Source organism: Myotis nattereri (genome assembly GCF_964212035.1).
Source record: "Myotis nattereri genome assembly, chromosome: X".
Lineage (NCBI taxonomy): Eukaryota > Metazoa > Chordata > Mammalia > Chiroptera > Vespertilionidae > Myotis > Myotis nattereri.
In genome coordinates, this window is record NC_138078.1 from 122476755 (window position 1) to 122496383 (window position 19629).

A 19629-nucleotide genomic window follows, 5' to 3' on the forward strand; every position below is an offset into this window, starting at 1 on the left:
ATGGTGCTGGGTTAAAGCCAGACCCTGAGCCACAAATCACGAAATCACACAACTGGAAGGAATCTTAAGATGCCATCTTGTCTACTCCTCTACCATTCAGCAGGACATGTTAACCATCCCAAACAGATAAGACATTATCCAACTTTGAAAAACTCTGACACTAACTGGACAGGTATTGACTGCTCTGGCTTCAACTGTTTACAATGGGCAGGAAAACAATTTATGGAATTATATTTGAACCTGAAATGAAACAGGGAAAAACAACAAATAGCTAGATTTTCCTTGGGAATAATAATGTCTATAGCAGTTTTGGGACTGCTAAATTAGCACTAAGTACATACCTAACTTCAAGAGAGAGAAAAGGTTACCAACAGAATAGGGTTAGAGGACAAATGGCCCACAGTAACATATGGGTAAGAATGGACTGTGATCATTCTTGGGAATTGTGGGTTCTTCTTTCCATGCAGTAGCCTTGGAGCAGAACATAAAACAAAACTTTTTCATTAAAAAAACACACAATATGTTCCTGCAAATTCCAGGACTGACATTGAGAACTTTAAAGATTTCAATTCTTCTCCTAACACAAGACAATAAATCCTCACACAAATTAGAAACTGAAAAGGAAATAAAAAGATCCTCATTTCCAGTCGTGGGAATGTTACAGATGAACTCTGGCTTGGAAGGAGGGGAGGACATTCCACACCTGCAGGCCTTCCCAGGAAAGGGGCTCTTGGCCTGACCCTGAACCTATCCCCTCAAGATTATACCATGGGACTGTCAACATGGAAATAATGTTACTTTATTCCCTTAGTGAGTATATTATTTCCAGTGCTATCAACAGCAACTATAACCTGAAAGGAGTCAGCTGAGAATTTCCATGGAAGAAAGTGAAGAGTTATTTTGGAATATGCTTATAAATGGCCTAACTACAGTCCATCTTTATGGACAAACATGAGCATACATGCATAGATAGAGAAAAATATCAATACCTCTGTATTTATAGATATGTATGTTGGAGCATCCTACTGTAGTTTAATACCAAGCAAGGGGCTTAGAAAAATAACATTGCACTCCTGGATTCACCACTCACTTACATGTGAACTTGAACAAGTTAACTTGATTCTATCTTCCCATCACTAAAACTTTAGGTCAATTTAGTCAGGCATTCAGTGAGTCCAGATGTTTGGCAGTGTATAGGAAACAACATCTGGATGATTGATCAAATTTTCAACTGAACTCACTGAATGGTTTGGCAGTATGCCCACACAGCCCTTAATGGCTTTCTGCCTCAGTTTCCCTAGCTATAAAAAGGAACAAACATTATTTATTATTAATCTCCCAGGGGGCAGTGAGGATGACATAATGCCCAATGGTAACAGTGAGTTCTTGAAAAGAATGATTCCGTGCAGGTGCTTTATGTCATACAATTCCAGGTTTGCTATTTTTCTCAACATAAGTAGTTAGTCTTTTAGGAAATAAAATTCCTTTGAAATATGGTCAAATGCTACACAAATATAAACATATTATCGCTATCATCACCATCATCATCCCATTCTTATTTATGATCAAAAATAGAAATTTTATTGAAGACCTGAATAAAGCCATGGAAAGCAACGCAGATGAGAAAAAAAAATCAATGTGGGTGTTTGGAGCCAACCAATTTTAACAGCTCAACTTAAACAGGTAAAACCGGTCTATGGATGTGAAGTAATTGGTTGCTTAATGGTTTTTGTAAGGGAACAAAATATATTCACACACATATTCATGGATGAAGGTAAGATAAAGGAATTGTAAATTGGGACCTTTCCTACTATGACAATATATATGTCCCTACCTAAAGCTGAAAAGCTTTTGCAGCTAGAAATTAGAGGAAAGGGAAAGAAGGAAACAATACAAAAGAGAAAAGATAGGTGGATCAAAGAGATCTGCAATCATACAAAATTGGGGGAACAGAATTAGGCTGGTACAAAGTACTGGGAATTCAAACTCAGGTTCAGCCTATAGAGAAAATCCTGAATATCATCATCTTAACGGCCACTTAGTATATCAACACATGTTATGTATTCTGTAAATACATCATGGATATATATATGTAAAATATGTATAATATATAAAATGTTATATATTTAATTATATAATCGGGATATATATATATATATTCTAATTCTTTCAGTAACCTTAAGATATCTCTATATACTACAGATGAAGAAACTAAAGCTCAGAGAAACAGTGATTTGTGCAAGGTTATACACCTAGTAAGATAGTAAGAGCCACAACTGAATTCAGGTCGATCAATCCAAAGCTCATCTTCTTTCTACTATATCACATGGTCTCCCATAGTATTAATACCAAACATCCAAGTGTTTTCAAAAGGGACTCACTATAAATATTTTAGTGAACTTTGGATCATACAGAAGCCTATGTCTGATGCAGCTTCCTCTTTTTCCCAGGTGTGTGTGTGTGGGGGGGGGGGGGATCCATCCACAGGTGCTTGTCTAATCTTTCTTATGACTTCCACTCCCCTGCTTCTCTTTACCTACTCATTGTTGATGGCAGATCTTAACACCTGCGTCTATCTGGAGTCCATACACTAGCCTAGCCCAACTTAGCCCGAAGCAAACTGTCCAAAATTAATGAGCAGCATCACTCTTTTGGCTCTTCATCATCTTTATTTACATTTGTTTATCTTTATTTAAGCACTTTCTATGCTGTGCGTCCCCTCTGAAGAAACCGTGAAAACAGTTTTAGACTCTTACAGAACCCTTAAACTCCCTGGAACCTGGCTGAACACATAGTGGGTATTCCTTAAGTTCGGTTCATCAAACATCTCTGTTGACAGTATTCTTCAGGTAGGATTATGGGAACAGTGATGGGCCCTCAGATTTTGGCCTCACCAATGCTGGGGTCTCTAATCAATTGAGTGGAGCCACCCAGATAAAATTGGTTTGAGGTAATTTGGAAATAATTCAGAGGACAAATTCAGAGGACTGCCACTGTCCCCAGGCGAAAAAGTACCATGCCCTCAGTTCAGCCATTAGTGGTTTACATTGTGCTCTGAACCCTTCAGAGATGCATTTTTAAATAATCACACTATATCTAACCAGGATTTATAGAACTTAGTAAGATTGTGAGTTCATAGAAAAAAATGGTTATGCAAATACTGTCATTATCATGTGCTCAGCAGCAGTAACAACTATTTATTATGTGCTCATTGAGTGCAGAGCACTTTATTAGGCACTGGAGGAGTCACACCCAAGTGTGTTGTAAATAATTTCACAATGCCATTTGCAGTAAAATATTCCACTATTTGGAAAGCCTTTCTAAACATTTTCTAAGAACCACAGAAATTTCACTGCTAAACTTCATATTAAAAAACAAAATCATGCCAATGTTTTCATACAGAAACCACTGTCCTTGCATAAGGATTTTAGTTTCATTAAGTTCTTAGGCTACAAATAGAAGTCAGTGGTGCCAGGGCTCTCCCACCCATGAATCATGGGGCAAAAACACTGTCACTCTGATATATGTTGGCATTTTTTATTGTGGCCACAAAGCAATCACAAGCAGATGGTACAACTAACTTCTATTTGTGTCTTAGCTACTAAACTTCTTGAGAGGAAAAACTCTGTGTATAGGTCAAGCAAATCTGTGGGTGTCTCTATGCATGGCAGTGAATCAAAAGTTGTTACAGGCGTAGTAAAACTGGTCCTCTTGCATCTTACTGGTGGCAGTGAAAGCTGATACATCCCCATTGGAAAGCAATTTAGAAACATGAATAAAAATGCTCATATCCTTTAACTCAATAACCCCAGTACTTTAAGAAAATGATCTAATATCAGGAGAAAGCATTATATATGAAGAAGTAGCTTTATTTATAATGGTAAAATCTTTGAAGCAATCTGAATGTGCAGCAAAAGCAAGCTGATTATGATGAATACTTAAAAGAATCTTACGGCCACAAAAATGATTAATATGAAGATTTGTGGCAACATTAAAAAGTATTTCCAATATAGTGTTAATTTTAAGAACTCTAAATCACTTGTATACTTCTAATTATGTAAAAAGTTGGAGTGTGATGTTTCTCAATATTAGAAAAGAAGAGATGAAAATGAAAACAATTGGAATACAGGAATGGCACTGTGAGAAATACTTTTCCATCTATTTTCCAAGCTTTCTCTAATATTACAATATAATCTTTATGATTTAAAAGTGGGATGAAAAACGAGGGTCAAAAATTCTTTTTAGTAGAGGGAATCCTTGCAGAAAAATAAATAATGGCTGCCTCTCCCAAAACCCAAGAATTCAGTTTGCACAGTGAACACCATCTATCCGTTACTCCTTTGCTGCTTTCATTTTTGTTGGATATAGTTCCACATACCTGGTTAATGTGCTTCAGCTTGTCAATAATTTGGCTGACCACCGGTTCAGGGCCCTTCATTTTCAGCTCATGGAGGTTGAACTGATTTTTCATTCCATTCCTTGCTGCCTTTTGGCTGTATCTGCAAAGGTGAAGGTAAAGAGAAGATTTGTCACAGGAGACTTTAAAGCAAAGTGAAAGCTGACTTGTATTTGGCACCAATGGTGAAACTGACCACAAGCTCTCTTCAGACTTTTATACCATGGGATGACCCCATAGAACAAAAATAAACCACTGCAGATAGAGTCCCTTTACAGTGCAGAACACTATTTAACAGTTAACAAACATTCATTCAACATTCTTTTTTCTAAGTGTTGGAAGTACAACAATAACCGAGACAGATAAAGCCTTTATTGTGCTCTCAGTCTACAGCAGCCGTGGGCAAACTACAGCCTGCGGGCTGGATCCGGCCGTTTGAAATGAATAAAACTAAAAAAAAAAAAAGGCCGTACCCTTTTATGTAATGATGTTTACTTTGAATTTATATTAGTTCACACAAACACTCCATCCATGCTTTTGTTCCGGCCCTCCGGTCCAGTTTAAGAACCCATTGTGGCCCTCGAGTCAAAAAGTTTGCCCACCCCTGGTCTAGTGTATAGTCCTGAAGAGTAAGGGCCAATGGCAATGCTAAGGGAGGTCCTGGATGTTGGCCAGGGAAACACACAGGAAAGACCTTAACTCTGAGTGTGCTTTCTACTCATTTGACGGAGAAAAACCCTTGCATGTTCTTTACTTCTTTCTTCTCCAATTGCTCCTCCCACAATTTCCCACAGGCCTTGGAGCTGGGTTTATTTTCAGGAGGCTTTCCCAAGCCATTTGCAGCATAAATTTCCCCTTATATTGTCTTTCAATTAAAATAGTTTAACCATGTTAAGGACAAATTTAAATATATATATATATATATATATACTAGAGGCCCGGTGCATGAAATTTGTGCGGGGGGGGGGGGGGGGTCCCTGAGCCCAACCTGCACCATCTCCAATCCAGGAGCCCTCAGGGGATGGCCTACTAATGGCTTGGGCCTGCTCTCTGCGGGGCCTGCCTGCTCCAAACCACGGCTATGGGCAAGCAGGCCCTGCTGGGTGCTGCCTGCAGGCCGCGCTTGGCTGCTGGGCTCACGTTGCTGGGGTGACGCAGCCAGCATCCTGCCCTGGCTGCTATGTGTGCCGCCATCTTTGTCGCGTTGTGACAGTTAATTTGCATATTACTCTTTTATTAGATAAGATATATATATATATATATATATATATATATATATATATATATATATATCTTCTAATATATAAAAACCCTGGGTCTGTCACATCCAAAACAACCAGAGGTTCAACCTAATACCCAGGCTGTACGTGCAGCAGGCACTGGTGGGTGGGGACTTGTGGCAGTGGAGACGGGGACGGGGGAGGCAGGGCCAGCACTCACACTCACTCACAACCACACACATGCACAGACACACACAGCGCCCACCAGCTCACAGCCTGTTCTCTCTTTCTTTCCCTCCCTCCCAGCTTGCTCTTGGAGCCTCTCTCAGAATGAAGAAACAAAACAGACTGGGCCTGAAGAGGCCTGGATGGAAGGGAGGGTGGGCAGAGGGTGGAACAGCCCCCACTGGCCCCACCCCCTCCCAGCAGGGAAAGAGGAAGAAGGAGACAGGGAGGCAGGGAGGTTTGGAGGACCACTGGGAAAAACAAAGAGAGACAGAGACTGGGCGAGGTCAGGCTGGCAGGGGAGGGCAGTTGGAGGCAACCAGGCCGGCAGGGGAGGGCAGTTGGGGGCAATCAGGAAGAGGCAGTTAGGGGTGATCAGGCAGGCAGGCAGAGATGTCAGGGGCAATCACGCAGGGAGGCAGGTGAGCAGTTAGGAGCCAGCAGTCCCAGATTGTGAGAGGGATGTCCAACTGCCGGTTTAGGCCTGATCCCCCAAGGGGTCCTTGATTGGAGACAGTGCAGGCTGGGCTGAGGGACACCCCTCCCCATGCACGAATTTTGTGCACCGGGCCACTAGAATATATATAAAAGCCTAGGTGACTGTTTGACCATTCGACCGGTAGCTATGACGCACACTGACCACCAGGGGGCAGACGGTCAATGCACAGGCATGGAAACATGGACAGACAGATCAATCTCAGAAGGAAGGGGGGAGGGCGGGAAGAAATTAACCAAAGAACTCATATGCTTATATGCATAGCCCATGGACACGGGCAATAGTGTGGTGAAGGCCTGGGGTGAAGCGGGGGCTGGGTGGAGGGGGGAAGTAGGGGATGTCTGTAATAATATCAACAATAAAAAATAAGAAAGTCATCCTCTGAAAAGGCAAGTATTTCGTAGTCAAGTTGAAGAGAACATCTGATTGCATTTCTTCTAAAATGGTAGCCTAACATATTCATTTTATTTAACTTTAAAAGTTAGTGAATACATGAATCACCAACCATTAAACATCAACTGCCTTTGGGGGTTGTAAAGAAACATTCTTTATCAGCTTACTACTAGTCTCCTTTTTTATGTTCATATAACCCTCTCTCTTTAAATATCATTTCCCTTTGATGACACCATCAACTCCATCTTCTTTTTATTTACACCTACTGATGTCTGAAGCAGAGACCCTATTCACAGATAAAAAGGTAAGGCTCATTAGAAATCTTCTGAAATAAATGTCTCTAGAGACATTTCCTTGGATTTGTTCATATAGAAGCTTGCTGACCACTTTTATGCCCACTCCTACAAAACAAACATTTTCCTGAAGTTTATTAACTTCATTGGAATAGTGCAAAGACATCTGCCAACTTAGGGATTTTACACTACATTCCTTCTTCCAGCTCATTTATAAATATTAAATCAAATTAGTCCCACAGCTGATCTCTTGCAGCCCTACTATATTATTTTCTGTCATTCATAAAAGTGTCCTTTTAGCTCTACCAGTATTTTTTGTTTCTTATCTCCAAGCCATGTATAAGGAACCAGGACTAAACACTGGCCCCCAATTCCATGGTAACTCAATTTTCCCAAAACAGCTTTGGGTTTTAAAGCTTGCCAAACTTTTTAAAAGTTGAAATAGCATACATTATTCTGCTCCATCAGTGTGCTATTTAAATCCTCAAAGGACTCTAGTAAATTAAGCATGGTTTCTGGTTGCAAAAGTGTTGGGAAGAGCTGGCCTGTGGCTAAGACGTAAAACTTGCTTTTATTTTATTTACTGTACAAAGCAATACCCAAAAGTACTGATACCACTGATGCTGGTAGCTGCTAACTTATTCAGGTTCTCACTCTCCTTCTCTGTAGATGCCTGAATTTCTCTCCTAATGAGAATTGAGGGCCTCACTGAACCACTCTGATGCATCCTGACCTGCTGCCATTGCATCTAAACGTACAGTGGAGACAGTCCTGCGTTGTTCATGCTCCTTTTATGTACACTCCATGCGCCATCCCATGTAGTCTGTGATCTCTTTGAAGGCTGAGGCTTGGTTAGTTCCCTTTTGTACCACCTAGAGTACATTGTGGTACTTGTAATAATAATAGCTGTCAGCATTGAGTGCTTTCTCTGTGCCAGTTAATGTTATAAGCACAGAGGAAAAAGAAAACATGTATTGCCTCATTTAATCCTCCTAACAACCCTATGAGATAGAAACTATTATGATCAGCCTGTTTTTGCAGATGAGGAAACTGAGGCACAGAGAAGTGAAGTCACTTTCCCGAGATCACACAGCTAGTCAATAGCAAAGCTGGAGTTTGAACTTTGTGAGTCTATCTCCAGCTGCCTCTGTTCTTAACCATTATACTACTGTTGCTTCCTTAGAAATAACTGGTACTGACTAAATATTTGACATTTCCTCACCACATTGCTTCATTGTATATGGCAATTTGCAAGCTACTAGTATCGTCCTACAAGGCTCACAACAGTGCCTGCAGCAATATCTCTCTTTACCTACTCAGCAGATTCCTGGGCTTGGCCTTTAAAAGCCCTTGGGGAGAGCCCTGTGTATGAGGTTTCTTCTCCCAAACAGAGGTCCACAGTGTTGCTATTCAGTGAAATATTTACATTCTTGGGAGATAAGGTGTTGAAGTTAGAGAAATAAATACCCCACCACCACCATGTCAGTAGACAAACACCAAAGGTGATTTGAAATCTCTTAGGAAAATGAACGCAGGAGACAACTGTGATTGACGTCTTTGTCACTTGGCTGTAGCACTGTGACATACGTGATGTGTTCCTAGGGAATTTTACATAACATGTATGCTTTGTGCTCCAAGCGAGAGGGATTCAGTTCGGGGTGTCTCCATAGTTTTGTTTTAATTAATTCAGTATTTCTTTTCCACTCGCTCCTTCTGTGCTACTGGTGCACATGGTTCGTGACAGGCTTTGCATGTGGATGAGCCATCACAGCCATAATTTTCCTCATCCGAAGATTGTTCAGAGTGTCAGGAATGGAGGCACTGTTGGCCATGGGGGATTTTAATAATGGGTTGTCTGCTCAGTACCACTAATCTCTAATTAGATTAATTGTCCTCTCTTCAGAATGTTGTTTGTTTCCTAAAGCTTTGAAATGGTTCTGGCAATGAACACTGGCCAACGGAGGAGGGAAAATAAATAGAAGGAAGTTCCTACCTCTCATAGCTAAAGTTTCCTTAACTGGACATGTTGTGTGTGATGTCAGAAGTGTCACCTTTAAGCATTACATGTGGCATCATCTCCTTGCCCCATCTACTTTGGTATCCGTATAGCACAAAAACGACTGCTATAATACCAAGAAAAACCTATTTGTGAAGTGAAATGGGGGATATGCTTCTGTTCAGGCAGATTGGTTGGGGATGAGGGAGGAAAAGGAGGGGGTGAAACCTGTGCAAAAGCCATAAGAGAAAAGGAACCTAATTAAAACAGGACATCTGGGGGTGATTGTTTTGGGACAGTTGAAGCAAAGATAGCACTTGTAGAAGAGGAATAGAATCAAACAAGCGTAAAATGGATCTTTTCTTCCCATTTCTATGCTGGCTGAGGCAGCAAGGGTGTAGTAGAAGGAAATCAAATTCAAATGTAGACCATTCCAAATGGAAGCACCCTTAAGAGATCAACTTATCCAATCCCTCGTTGTGTAAATGAAAACACGGAGACCCAGAGAAGCACTTTCCTAACAGCACAAGTTGTTAGTGTCACATTTAGAAGAGATTCCTTTCTTTAAAAGGTTTCTTACTAGTAAACGCACATTGCTGATTTTGACACTACTACTAATGATTTAGGACAGGAAAGCTGCTAGAAAGTTAACTTGCCTTCTTCCCTCAGGCATTAGAAGGGTGGCAAGAGTTTGAGAGCAAGTCTTAGAAGAACTAACCCCTCCCTCGAAAACATTTGATTTCACACAAGTTTAATTTGCTGCCTGTTCTAGACAGCCACAAACAAGTTACAGATCTCACATTCTCACATCGCCATCTAATGGAAAGATTGTAGTATTGCATGTAGCCCCTAACCCAAAAGGTGGTTTATCAGACTGTTTCCTTGGAAAAGTACTCCTGTTACAACAATCACTGTGGAAAATGGGATAATTTAAAGAACATAAAAAAGCTTAAAAACAAAACTAGAACACAGGGTGGAAAAGCCCAATTAAGAGGCCTATTAAGTTGTTCTTTTTTTCTATCCAAAACTAAGCTTTAATTTATAAAAATGAACAGAAAAATAAAGCAAAGGTGAAAATAGCTGAGTTTTGCTATGCTTTTAATAAAGATGGCAACAATTTGATTCTTATTACTTATGCACATATTTTTATTGATTATTTTAGAGAGAGGAATGGAGAGATAGAGAAACCTAGATGTGAGAAAAACATCACTCCTTCACATGCCCAACTGGAGATCAAACCCACAACCTGGGTATGTGCCCCGACTGGGAAGTAGGGCAATGCTCCAACCACATGAGCCACACTGGCCAGGTCTATGCACATATTTAAAGAAAAATGTTTTCATAATTGTTGGCACAGCAACACCACTTTGGAGCAAATTTGGAGAGTGCTAGAAACAAATATATCCTTCATACTTCAAGAAATACCTGTGTGCTCAAGCAACAGACTTTCAGAAATTATGGAGAGATTTCAATGGAAAGGTAGAAAAAGACAGAGAAGAAACCAGGGAGATGTAAACCCATTTATATCTCATTTAGTAGACATTAGCTATGTAAGGGAATCACTGTTTTAGAATCAGTCAGTTTTTAGACTATTTTCAAACCTCACTGTGAGGACCGATTAAAAGATTGGTCTTGGAATATAATAAAGAAGTCACTTAAACCTAGAGAAGCAAAGAATATTTTCTAGATGGTGAAGAAAGCTTGAGAAGTTGCTATCACTGCCATAGGGAGAAGAGTTGGTGGCTACAGAGAGTAGCCGCCAGCAGAGAAAAGAAGGGAGAGAGAAAATGTCTGAGATTAGATCACCTGAATGTTTGTCTGAAGAAGCAAACTCTGCAGAGGAGCCTGGAGGCAAGGACACAGAAAAGTACACAAGGAAGCAAAGGGATTCTTATGAGGACTTCAGTAACTGTGGGAACACTGGTGAGGACTGCCTCCTGGGCTTTGAGCCCTGACCATGGGCAGTCAGGATACTAGGCCAGGATAGGCGGAGCTGGCAAAGAGTTCTCTGTTGGGTGTCCTTAAGGGGAACAGATCAATGAGGAGAAGAGGACTCTGACCTAGTTTAAATCTTACAATAACAGGAAAAAAAACACACCTCAACTCAAAAGCTCAATAATTGGGAAGGGAGGGATATAACAGAGCACAGTGTATGATGGGGGTTAATTATTCAATTAGCCCAAACTCATTTACCAACTCCTTCTGGCCCAGAGAATTAGGCCAGAAACCAGATGTTTTCTTGTGCCACTGGAGTTAAACCAAAAGGAAATGATCTTTACCTGTTTTTTAAGTTGTTTAAGTTAGACTTGTAACTCATGAAAATTTCAGAGTTGGAATGAACTCTTGAAATCAGTCCAATGCCCTCCTCTTACAGATAGGCAAATTGGGCCCCAGAGAGACCAAGCAGTAGCCATTCAAGTTATTATTGGTATTACTGCTGGTGGAACATGAATGAGGCTATAATTCCCCCCAAATAGAGGCGTCAAAAAGAAGGTCAGAGAATAGGTCACATACCTCAACAACACATAGGAACATTGTAACAAAGTAACTGATTTTCAAAATAATGGTTAATAATTAAATTTTTAAGAGGTGGAATTCAGTTTGTTGCACAATTTACTTACTGAGACGGTGAACACATAAGACATTTTAGAAAGGCTGAGTCAGGTGATGGAAAAAGCACTGGTCTTGGAGTCAAGACACAGACAGGTTCAAAAGCTGGTTCTACCACTTATTCTGTGACTTTTAACAAGTAATTAAACCCTGATGAGCTCCAGTTTTCTCATCTATAAAATGGGATAATGCCACCTGCATTGGTTTGAGGATTAGTTGATGAATGAATGTTAGCAAATTGAGGTACCATAGGCAATGTGCTTAGACAAGTGCCCAGCCTATATATATATATATATATGAGGGCTGTTATCATCATTATCTGAAAGCACCAAACACAGTGTGTGACATGCAGTAGGTGGTCAATAATGTACTTTGAAAAGGATGTCTGGAGAGAGGATCAATAAATCTTACAATGAAAAGTTAGGGGAAGCTTCAAATCTGCTCATCCCAGCACTGAGAGACCTTGAAAAATTAGAGTGTCTCAGTTGTCTAAGTATGTACTAGATAAAGTATGAGTTGCAGCAAGGGTAGGAATGATTTAGAATTTGGGAAAATGAGCAAGGCCAAAAGTACCAGAGCTTTCCTTAGTATTATGATTAAGCAATGACTTGTGAGTAGGTAGCACTAAGCATATAGGCCCGGCTATAAGGGACTTTTTGGCAGAGATGTCCGATAAAGTATGCAGGTGACAGGGCATGTGAGAGGGGGATTTACTGGATAGGACTTCAAGTGTTTCAAAATTAATTTTAGTCCATTGAAGAATAAATCATTTACTTGGGCCGACATTAAGTTTCCCAAGTGACCAACTTTGGGTGTCAAAAGCCTGTCCACTCTCTCCTCCTGCCACATTCCATATTCCTTCTCTTTATTATAGATAACTGGAGGCCCGGTGCATGAAATTCATGCATGGGTAGGGTCCTTAGGGCTGGCCGGTGATCAGAGTAGATCAGGGCCTTCGGCTGCTGGCTGGGACCTCCCTTCACCAGCTGCCGGCTGCCAGCTGGGGCCTTCCTTTGTTCCGCACCACCCCTTGGTGGTCAGAGCAATCAAACCACCAGTCTCCTGGTGGAACTCCCGAGGGGACAATTTGCATATTAGGCTTTTATATATAGATACTAGGGGCACGATGCATGAATTCATGCACAGTGGGGGTCTGGCCGGCCTGCCCTGATTGGGCTGATTGGGCCAGGCCAGCCGGGGGGAGGGGATGTGGGAGGTTGGCCAGCCGGCCTGGTTCCCTGGTCAAACTCCAGTAGAACTCCTGGTTGAGGGGACAATTTGCATATTACCCTTTTATTATATAGGATTCTGCTTCCACTTTGTATAACTGTCACAAGTAATGAATTAGATGGCTCTTGAAAACATCCACACACTTTTTCAAAGCTCTTCAGAACACTGTTTTGTCTGTCTCTGGTCCTCATAGGGTCCACAACAAGCATCCATTCTTCTTTTATTTATTTATTTATTTATTTATTTATTTATTTATTATTTTTATTGATTTCAGAGAGGAAGGGAGAGGGAAAGATAGAAACATCAATGATGAGAGAGAATTATTGATCAGCTGCCTTCTGCACGCCCCCTACTGGGGATCGAGCTTGCAACCCAGCATGTGCCCTTGGCCGAAATTGAATCCGGGACCCTTCAGTCTGCAGGCCAAAGCTCTATCCACTGAGCTAAACAGGCTAGGGCAAGCATCCATTCTTTACTGCAGTGATCTTCAAAATGAAAAATAGGACTCTCAAAGTCTACCTCACCAACTCAAGACCAATTGTGAGAGAGGTAAGTCTGAGTTAGGGAAAGGTAATACCTGTGGATTTTTTTCCTTGCACATTTCAAATATATGTGGCAACACCAAGGAAAGTCTCCTAAAATGTTGCTTTGCATGTCCTACTGAACCTCATTGTGAACTGCCCAAGATCATGAGAGAAAGACAAATTGTTTCATATGAATGGGTTCTGCTGAAATACTTTTAAAGAAGGTTCAAAATTCCTGCCACTGTTTTCTGATGCTCCTCTTGTCTTAGCCACAGTCACTTGTATGTTTCAAAACCCATGTCCTGAGCCAATGGTGACAAAAGCAGGAAGGTAATAGCTTAGCAGACTGGTCTATCAGGCCCAGTCTCTGGAATTAATCTTGGCCCTTGAAACCAGTATTTCATGTTTTTGGAGAAAACTGCAGATGTTTAGGCATGACTTCCACTTGCCAGCTAAACTTCCCCAGGCTGTATGACCTGAGCTCTATCCTGGTTTCCTGTCTGCATTTGTCTGTGGTCATCACTATGCTTTACCTAGTGCCTGGAATACAGTAGGTAGTCAATAAATGTCTGTTGAACTCAACTGAGACCGAAGGCCTTACTCAAAGTTCAGCTTAGTTTGTGGAAACTCTGCCCTACTCTGCCCAGCTCTTGTCAGCCTGTTTCTGCTGAGGCCCTTTCCCCTAAAACTGCCTCTACTGACTGAGGACCTACCTTTTACTAGACTTGTGTCTGGGCCCTGCCAAGGACAGCTACCACTTTGTCCCACCCATTAGATTGCACCACTTTGTAAAGCAATGCTTACCTAGAAAATGGTAGAGTTCCTTCCCTGGGCCCCAGGGAATATCATTATTCAAGTGGTGGGTCACTTTCCACTTAGCCCAGACACACAGGTGAGTTCCCACAGCCCAAGCACCACTCCTTACAGCCCCTGTTCCATCCCCATAGACCAATCACTAGTTCCCACACTGAGCCTACTCCAAGTTACACACCTGCTATTAATATTGATTTGCATCACAAACCCTTTCCTAATAGTATAAACTTGAACCCATTTCTGGGTCTGACTAAATGACATGTCACTATTGTGAAAACGAATCCTCTGACATACCTGTTATGTTTGCTACAGTCAAGACAATAACTTTGAAAGGGTTACAAATATGTTTTTTGGGTCAGAGAAAGAATTTTCTGTCTTCCTTCAGGAACAATGCAAATGCTCTCCATTCAGTACTTACCCATCAATTATCTACATAGCCCTGTGCTCAATCACAGAACCCTGGTAGTTGGAGGTCTGGAATTATCCAATGTTCTGGCACATAATCTTCAGTTTGAACTTCATAAACTACATCCTGGTTTTGGCTTTGGCAAATCTGGTCCTCAGAAAAGGAAATCTTCACCGAGTAACTGTGTTGGAATCCCCTGCAAACCTGTGATTCAGAGTATGCAGCTCCACTACCTCAAGACCCAACTACAGACACACCATCTTACATCACGACCCCTCAGAACACCAGCATATAGTGGCTGATGGGAAGCAGAAGGGATTGGCAAGAATAAGGTGTTAGACTTGCCCAAGAACACTTAAAGGTCTTGTCCGCAGAGTACTGGTAGAAATGCTACTTCTGCTGTCTTCCCTTAAAATCATTCCTAGAGTCCCAGAATCCAGGTTGCAGTCAGAGCCATGGGGTAGAAGGAAAGACACTCAGCAAGTCAGCCTTGTGGAACAGAGTGGTGATCATGGGCATGGGCAGAGTAACTGGCACAGAGACACAGGGGAAAGTGCTCACCTCTGCCAGTATCTGACTATCAGAATAGCTCTGCCCTTGGCAGGTTCAAACCTGGCACTGTCGTTCTCTAGTTGTCAGCCATAAAATTAAACTAAAGAATAATAGAGGGAAGAAAAGGTAAACTGAAGTGTAAACCACCCCCACTCCAACCGCCCCAGTAGCTGCAGGTGTCCTCAGCTCCTCAACCTTTTGCACCTGCTCTCCTGCTGGAACAAGTGGCCTATTGTACGAAACTGTGTGCATGGAGGTGCTAAGCAAACAAGAAGTGACTCTCCTGATCATAAAGTAGATGGGATTCCAGGAAAACTTTACTAAGCCAAATAAAAGTGATTGTAAAGCACTTGGTAAAATATAAACTGCTACTTAAATACTTAAAAGTTCACAGCAATGCACACAAGGACAACTAGATCAAAAACTACCTTTTGCCTGGAGGGTCTTCGGAAAGAGTTAAAATTGTCTCCCTCACTCAGTTTTTTTTTTCCCTCAGCCACTTTGTATTTCTCTTCTCTTACTTGCCTTTAGCCCTTGGCACTTCCCGAGATGTATCTCTTCCCATACTGATATATTTCTGTGGTTAGAGGGTTTTTAATTTTCATTCTGGTGGTTGTGTCAAATATTATTTGGAGCAACAGACGTTGAATTCTATGTCTTTTGCTCAGAAGCTCATTGGGGTTATGTGGTGCTATGGGGCAGACACTTTCTTTAAGGTGTAATTATGTGAATTTCACCCAAACTCTCCAATATCGGAAACTAAAAACAACTCTGACAACATGTCAAACAGCCAACTTATCTGCTCCTCTATAGCCCCAAAGATACCTTGAGGAGTCAAATGAAGAAAGAACTTATAGTTGTCCTAATGAGAATGATTACATCCTGGGGCTCCTTTTGAATCACTTTCACTTTGAACTGCTTGGGAAGCCATCCAGGAAAGAACTAGAATTTCAAACTCATCAAGTCAGTTTTATGGAATTCCTCCTCCTTTCATACTCTCTCCCCCTCAAATATTCTTGTCATAGAATCTCATAGCCTGTTAGAGCTGGAATGAACTTTAGAGACCATTTTGTTCAATCCATTTTTAAAATAAAAGACTGAAGGATAATGACTTGCTCAATATCACACAACGAACCCATGGTAGAGCTAGGACCCAGGCTGGACCCCTAATCTAGAGCTAAAGAGGTTTCTTCTTGCATAAGCTTCAAAGCTCCATAGGGGATACGCAGGCAACAGCTTTATTATAAGAGCCATGTGTGTAGAGGAGATTTGAATGAAAGGCTTGCCTTGGAGGTGGGTAAAGGTCATCAGCTCTTTCTCCCAGGGGATGCCACCTTATAGCCTTGGGAAGATCTGAGAGTAGAGACACATGGTAAGAGAGGCAGGAAAGGTACTGCTACTTTCGTGGACCTGGACCAAGAAGAGACCAAGGAAAGGAGGGGACTTAGTAGCACAGGCCATGGAAAACCTGAACAGAACTTCCATTCCAGGTCTTCTGGACTGGAGAGGAAGGCAAGCTTAGATCAGGATTCCCATCAAGAACAGGAAGAAGGCAGGAGAACTTTGAACCCATGAAGGAGACAAGCCAGGTATTTCACAGGCAGGGCAGTGTAGTGGGGTAAGAGGGCATAGACTGTCTGCATTTGGACCCCATCTCCCTTAGTAGTGCTGTGGCTTTTAGTAAGTAACTTCATCAGTACAATGGGGATAATAATAATGTTCAGCTCAAAAGGCTGTTGTGAGGATGAACTTATTTAATGTGCACAAAGTGCCTAGCACTGGGCCTGGCACATGGCAAGCACCATAGAAATGTTAGCTGTTATCGTCATTAACCACCTCTGCTGTTTCAGTTCTGCTTTCTGAAGTTTCACTTCACCTGTAGACAGATTTGGGGTGGGGGGCAAAGGGAAAAGAAAAGTGATCAGAATGCTTCAGGAAGAAAAAGGTAAGAGAAGTTCAACAGTGAAAGTAGAAAAACCAACAGAATGGGTAAGCTGTAGCTCTCCCAGTAATCCTTCATCCCTCCAATGTAAATCCCCTACAAATACACCTTTTCCACATATTTATGAGCTGCTAGAGGCATAACTGTCAGTAGGTGACCAAATCTCTCTTTGCCGGGATAGAAAGGTTTCCTAGGACTTAGGACTTTCTGTGCCCAAACTGAAAAGTCTCTGGCAAAGTGGAACCATTGATTGCTGTAGGAAATTACTATTTGCTATAACCAGAGCATAGAACACTGTTGTTAGATGAGACTTTCTTCGTGTCTATGAAGAAAAAGAAGTTCTTCTCTGGTTAATATCTCCCTACTCAGCCCTTTACCCCCACCTTTCTTCTGAGATTTGTCAGTCTGTTCCATGCTTCTACGTCTCTGGATCTATTTTGTTCTGAATCTATTTTGTTTATTTTGTTCATTAGATTCCACATATGAGTGAGATCATGTGTTACTTGTCTTTCTCTGGCTTATTTTGCTTAGCATAATACTATCCAGGTTCCTCCATGCTGTCTCAAAGGGTAAGAGGTCCTTCTTTTTTACAGCTGCATAGCATTCCATAGTGTAAATGTACTTATATGCATAAATGCATAACCCATGGACACAGATAATAGTGTGGTGAAGGCCTTGGAGGGGTGAGTGTGAGTTGAGGGGGTCAATGGGAAAAAAGGGGGACATCTGTAATACTTTCAACAATAAAGATAAAAAAGAATAAATGAGATGGTGTATATGAGAAGAGTTTGTAATCTGTAGAGCATTATAAAAATTAAAATTAATGATGACGATGATGATGATGACGATGATGATGATAGAAGTTAAAATAAAATGAAAAGGTAATCTCCTACCAAAAAAGTTTCTTAAATAATGGATTTTCCAAGGGAGTATTACCCAATTTGAGGAAGATGGTCATTAGCAGGACATTCATACAGCAATAGCCTCATTATCAATGATTCTTATTTGTTTGCTTTGATTCTCTACTGCTGCTTTCTCCAAGTTATATTCCCAGCACTGTTATTATATGTATTTAAAAGTAATAAAACTGATTTATTTAAAAATGCTCTGTCACTCAGATTTTTCATTAATTTAAACAGGTGCTCCCACCCATTAATGTATTTCCTTATCCAGGGCCAACTGGCTTATTCAGCAGCATGGACCAAACTTGTTTAAAAATAGAATTTGTGGGGATAGATGGATTTGCTTAAGGAAAAAATTAAAAAGTAATATTTCTGAAGAGATGCATAGAAAGAGATACTCAAGAAGCTGCCAATGGGGCCGTGTTTGTAGAGAGAGCCCAGTAATGCTGTGTTAATTAGCCAACATTTATTCAGAGTAGAACTTCCCTCTGTATTTGATCTACTTTTCTACAACAACATCTAAGAAGTTATGAAGGATGTTTCATAATTTTCACAGACATTTCATATATATTTTTATTGGAAGCTCACAACAACCCTATGAGGTATGCAAGGGAGGCATTAATTTCACAATTTCACAGGAGAAAACAAAACAGAGTTTAAGTACCCTGCCCAAAAGCACACAGACATACGATAGGGATGCTAAATTCAAGTTTGTTACCAACAGGTATGTTTGTCAGTTCATCGGCTGGATGCAATAAACATGTATGGAGAGTCTACTCTCTTCCAGGTAAACTAACAAGGAGTAAATTTAGATAGAATAAACAGTACTTGTCTTGAAGGAACTAGTAGAAGAATAGTGACAGACATGTAATACAGGGTCACTGGTGATATGCTAGGTATATCTACATGATGAGGGGGTCTTTAACCCAGGCTAGGGCACGGAGCAGGAGGATATAGGCTCCTCAGAAGAAATGCCACTGAGTTAAGGATAAGTAGGGGTAATCCAGGATGGTCCTTGTTTTAGTCCTCTCTAATAGTATTTGGAAATTAGCTTTTCAGCCTGAGTTCTTGTGTAGTACCATCCCCTCCAACATGTCCCTCCAATCCAAATCTGGTATATATACCCGTCTTGCATGAGGATGGTTTTTACTCTGGCTTCTGTTGAACAGGAACTCATTTCAGCTCTTGGCCTGAAGCTGTTCCTCAAAGAAAGGAAGGGGTCAACATGGGCAAATGAGTGGTTCAAACCAGGGTGGTTTAAAATCCATGTGACATGTGGATCAGTAAAATATGGGCAAAAAGTAGGAAGCAGTTGTGATCCTGGAGCTACAAGTTAAAATAAAGTTTCCTTCATGGGAGAAAAAAGAACTTCATTATAAGGTAACAAACCCAAGGATCAGAGCTAAACTCAAAGAAAAGAATAAAATTCATTGGCTTGAAAAATTGGGAAAACATGACTGATTTTAATGATTTCTCTCTTTTTCCTCAAAGGTTAACCCAAGGATAACAGAAAGGACTTTAGAGCATAGGTTAACTAGATCTGACGTTCAACTAGACCAATTCTGGCTTACAATGTAAGTAATTTCGGAAGACTGCCTGGGTTAATCACTATGAAGTCCTAGGAGGAACTA

At 41.0% G+C, this 19629-nt stretch overlaps 1 protein-coding gene across 1 annotated transcript in view; it reads right to left on the reverse strand.

The window, feature by feature from the left end:
- GPC3 (glypican 3) overlaps positions 1-19629 on the reverse strand; it is a 407972-nt gene that overhangs the window by 106012 nt on the left and 282331 nt on the right. Inside the window, exon 6 of the mRNA XM_081081149.1 lies at positions 4379-4499. Coding sequence (XP_080937275.1) covers positions 4379-4499 — 121 coding nt within the window. The remainder of the gene's footprint in view (positions 1-4378; positions 4500-19629) is intronic.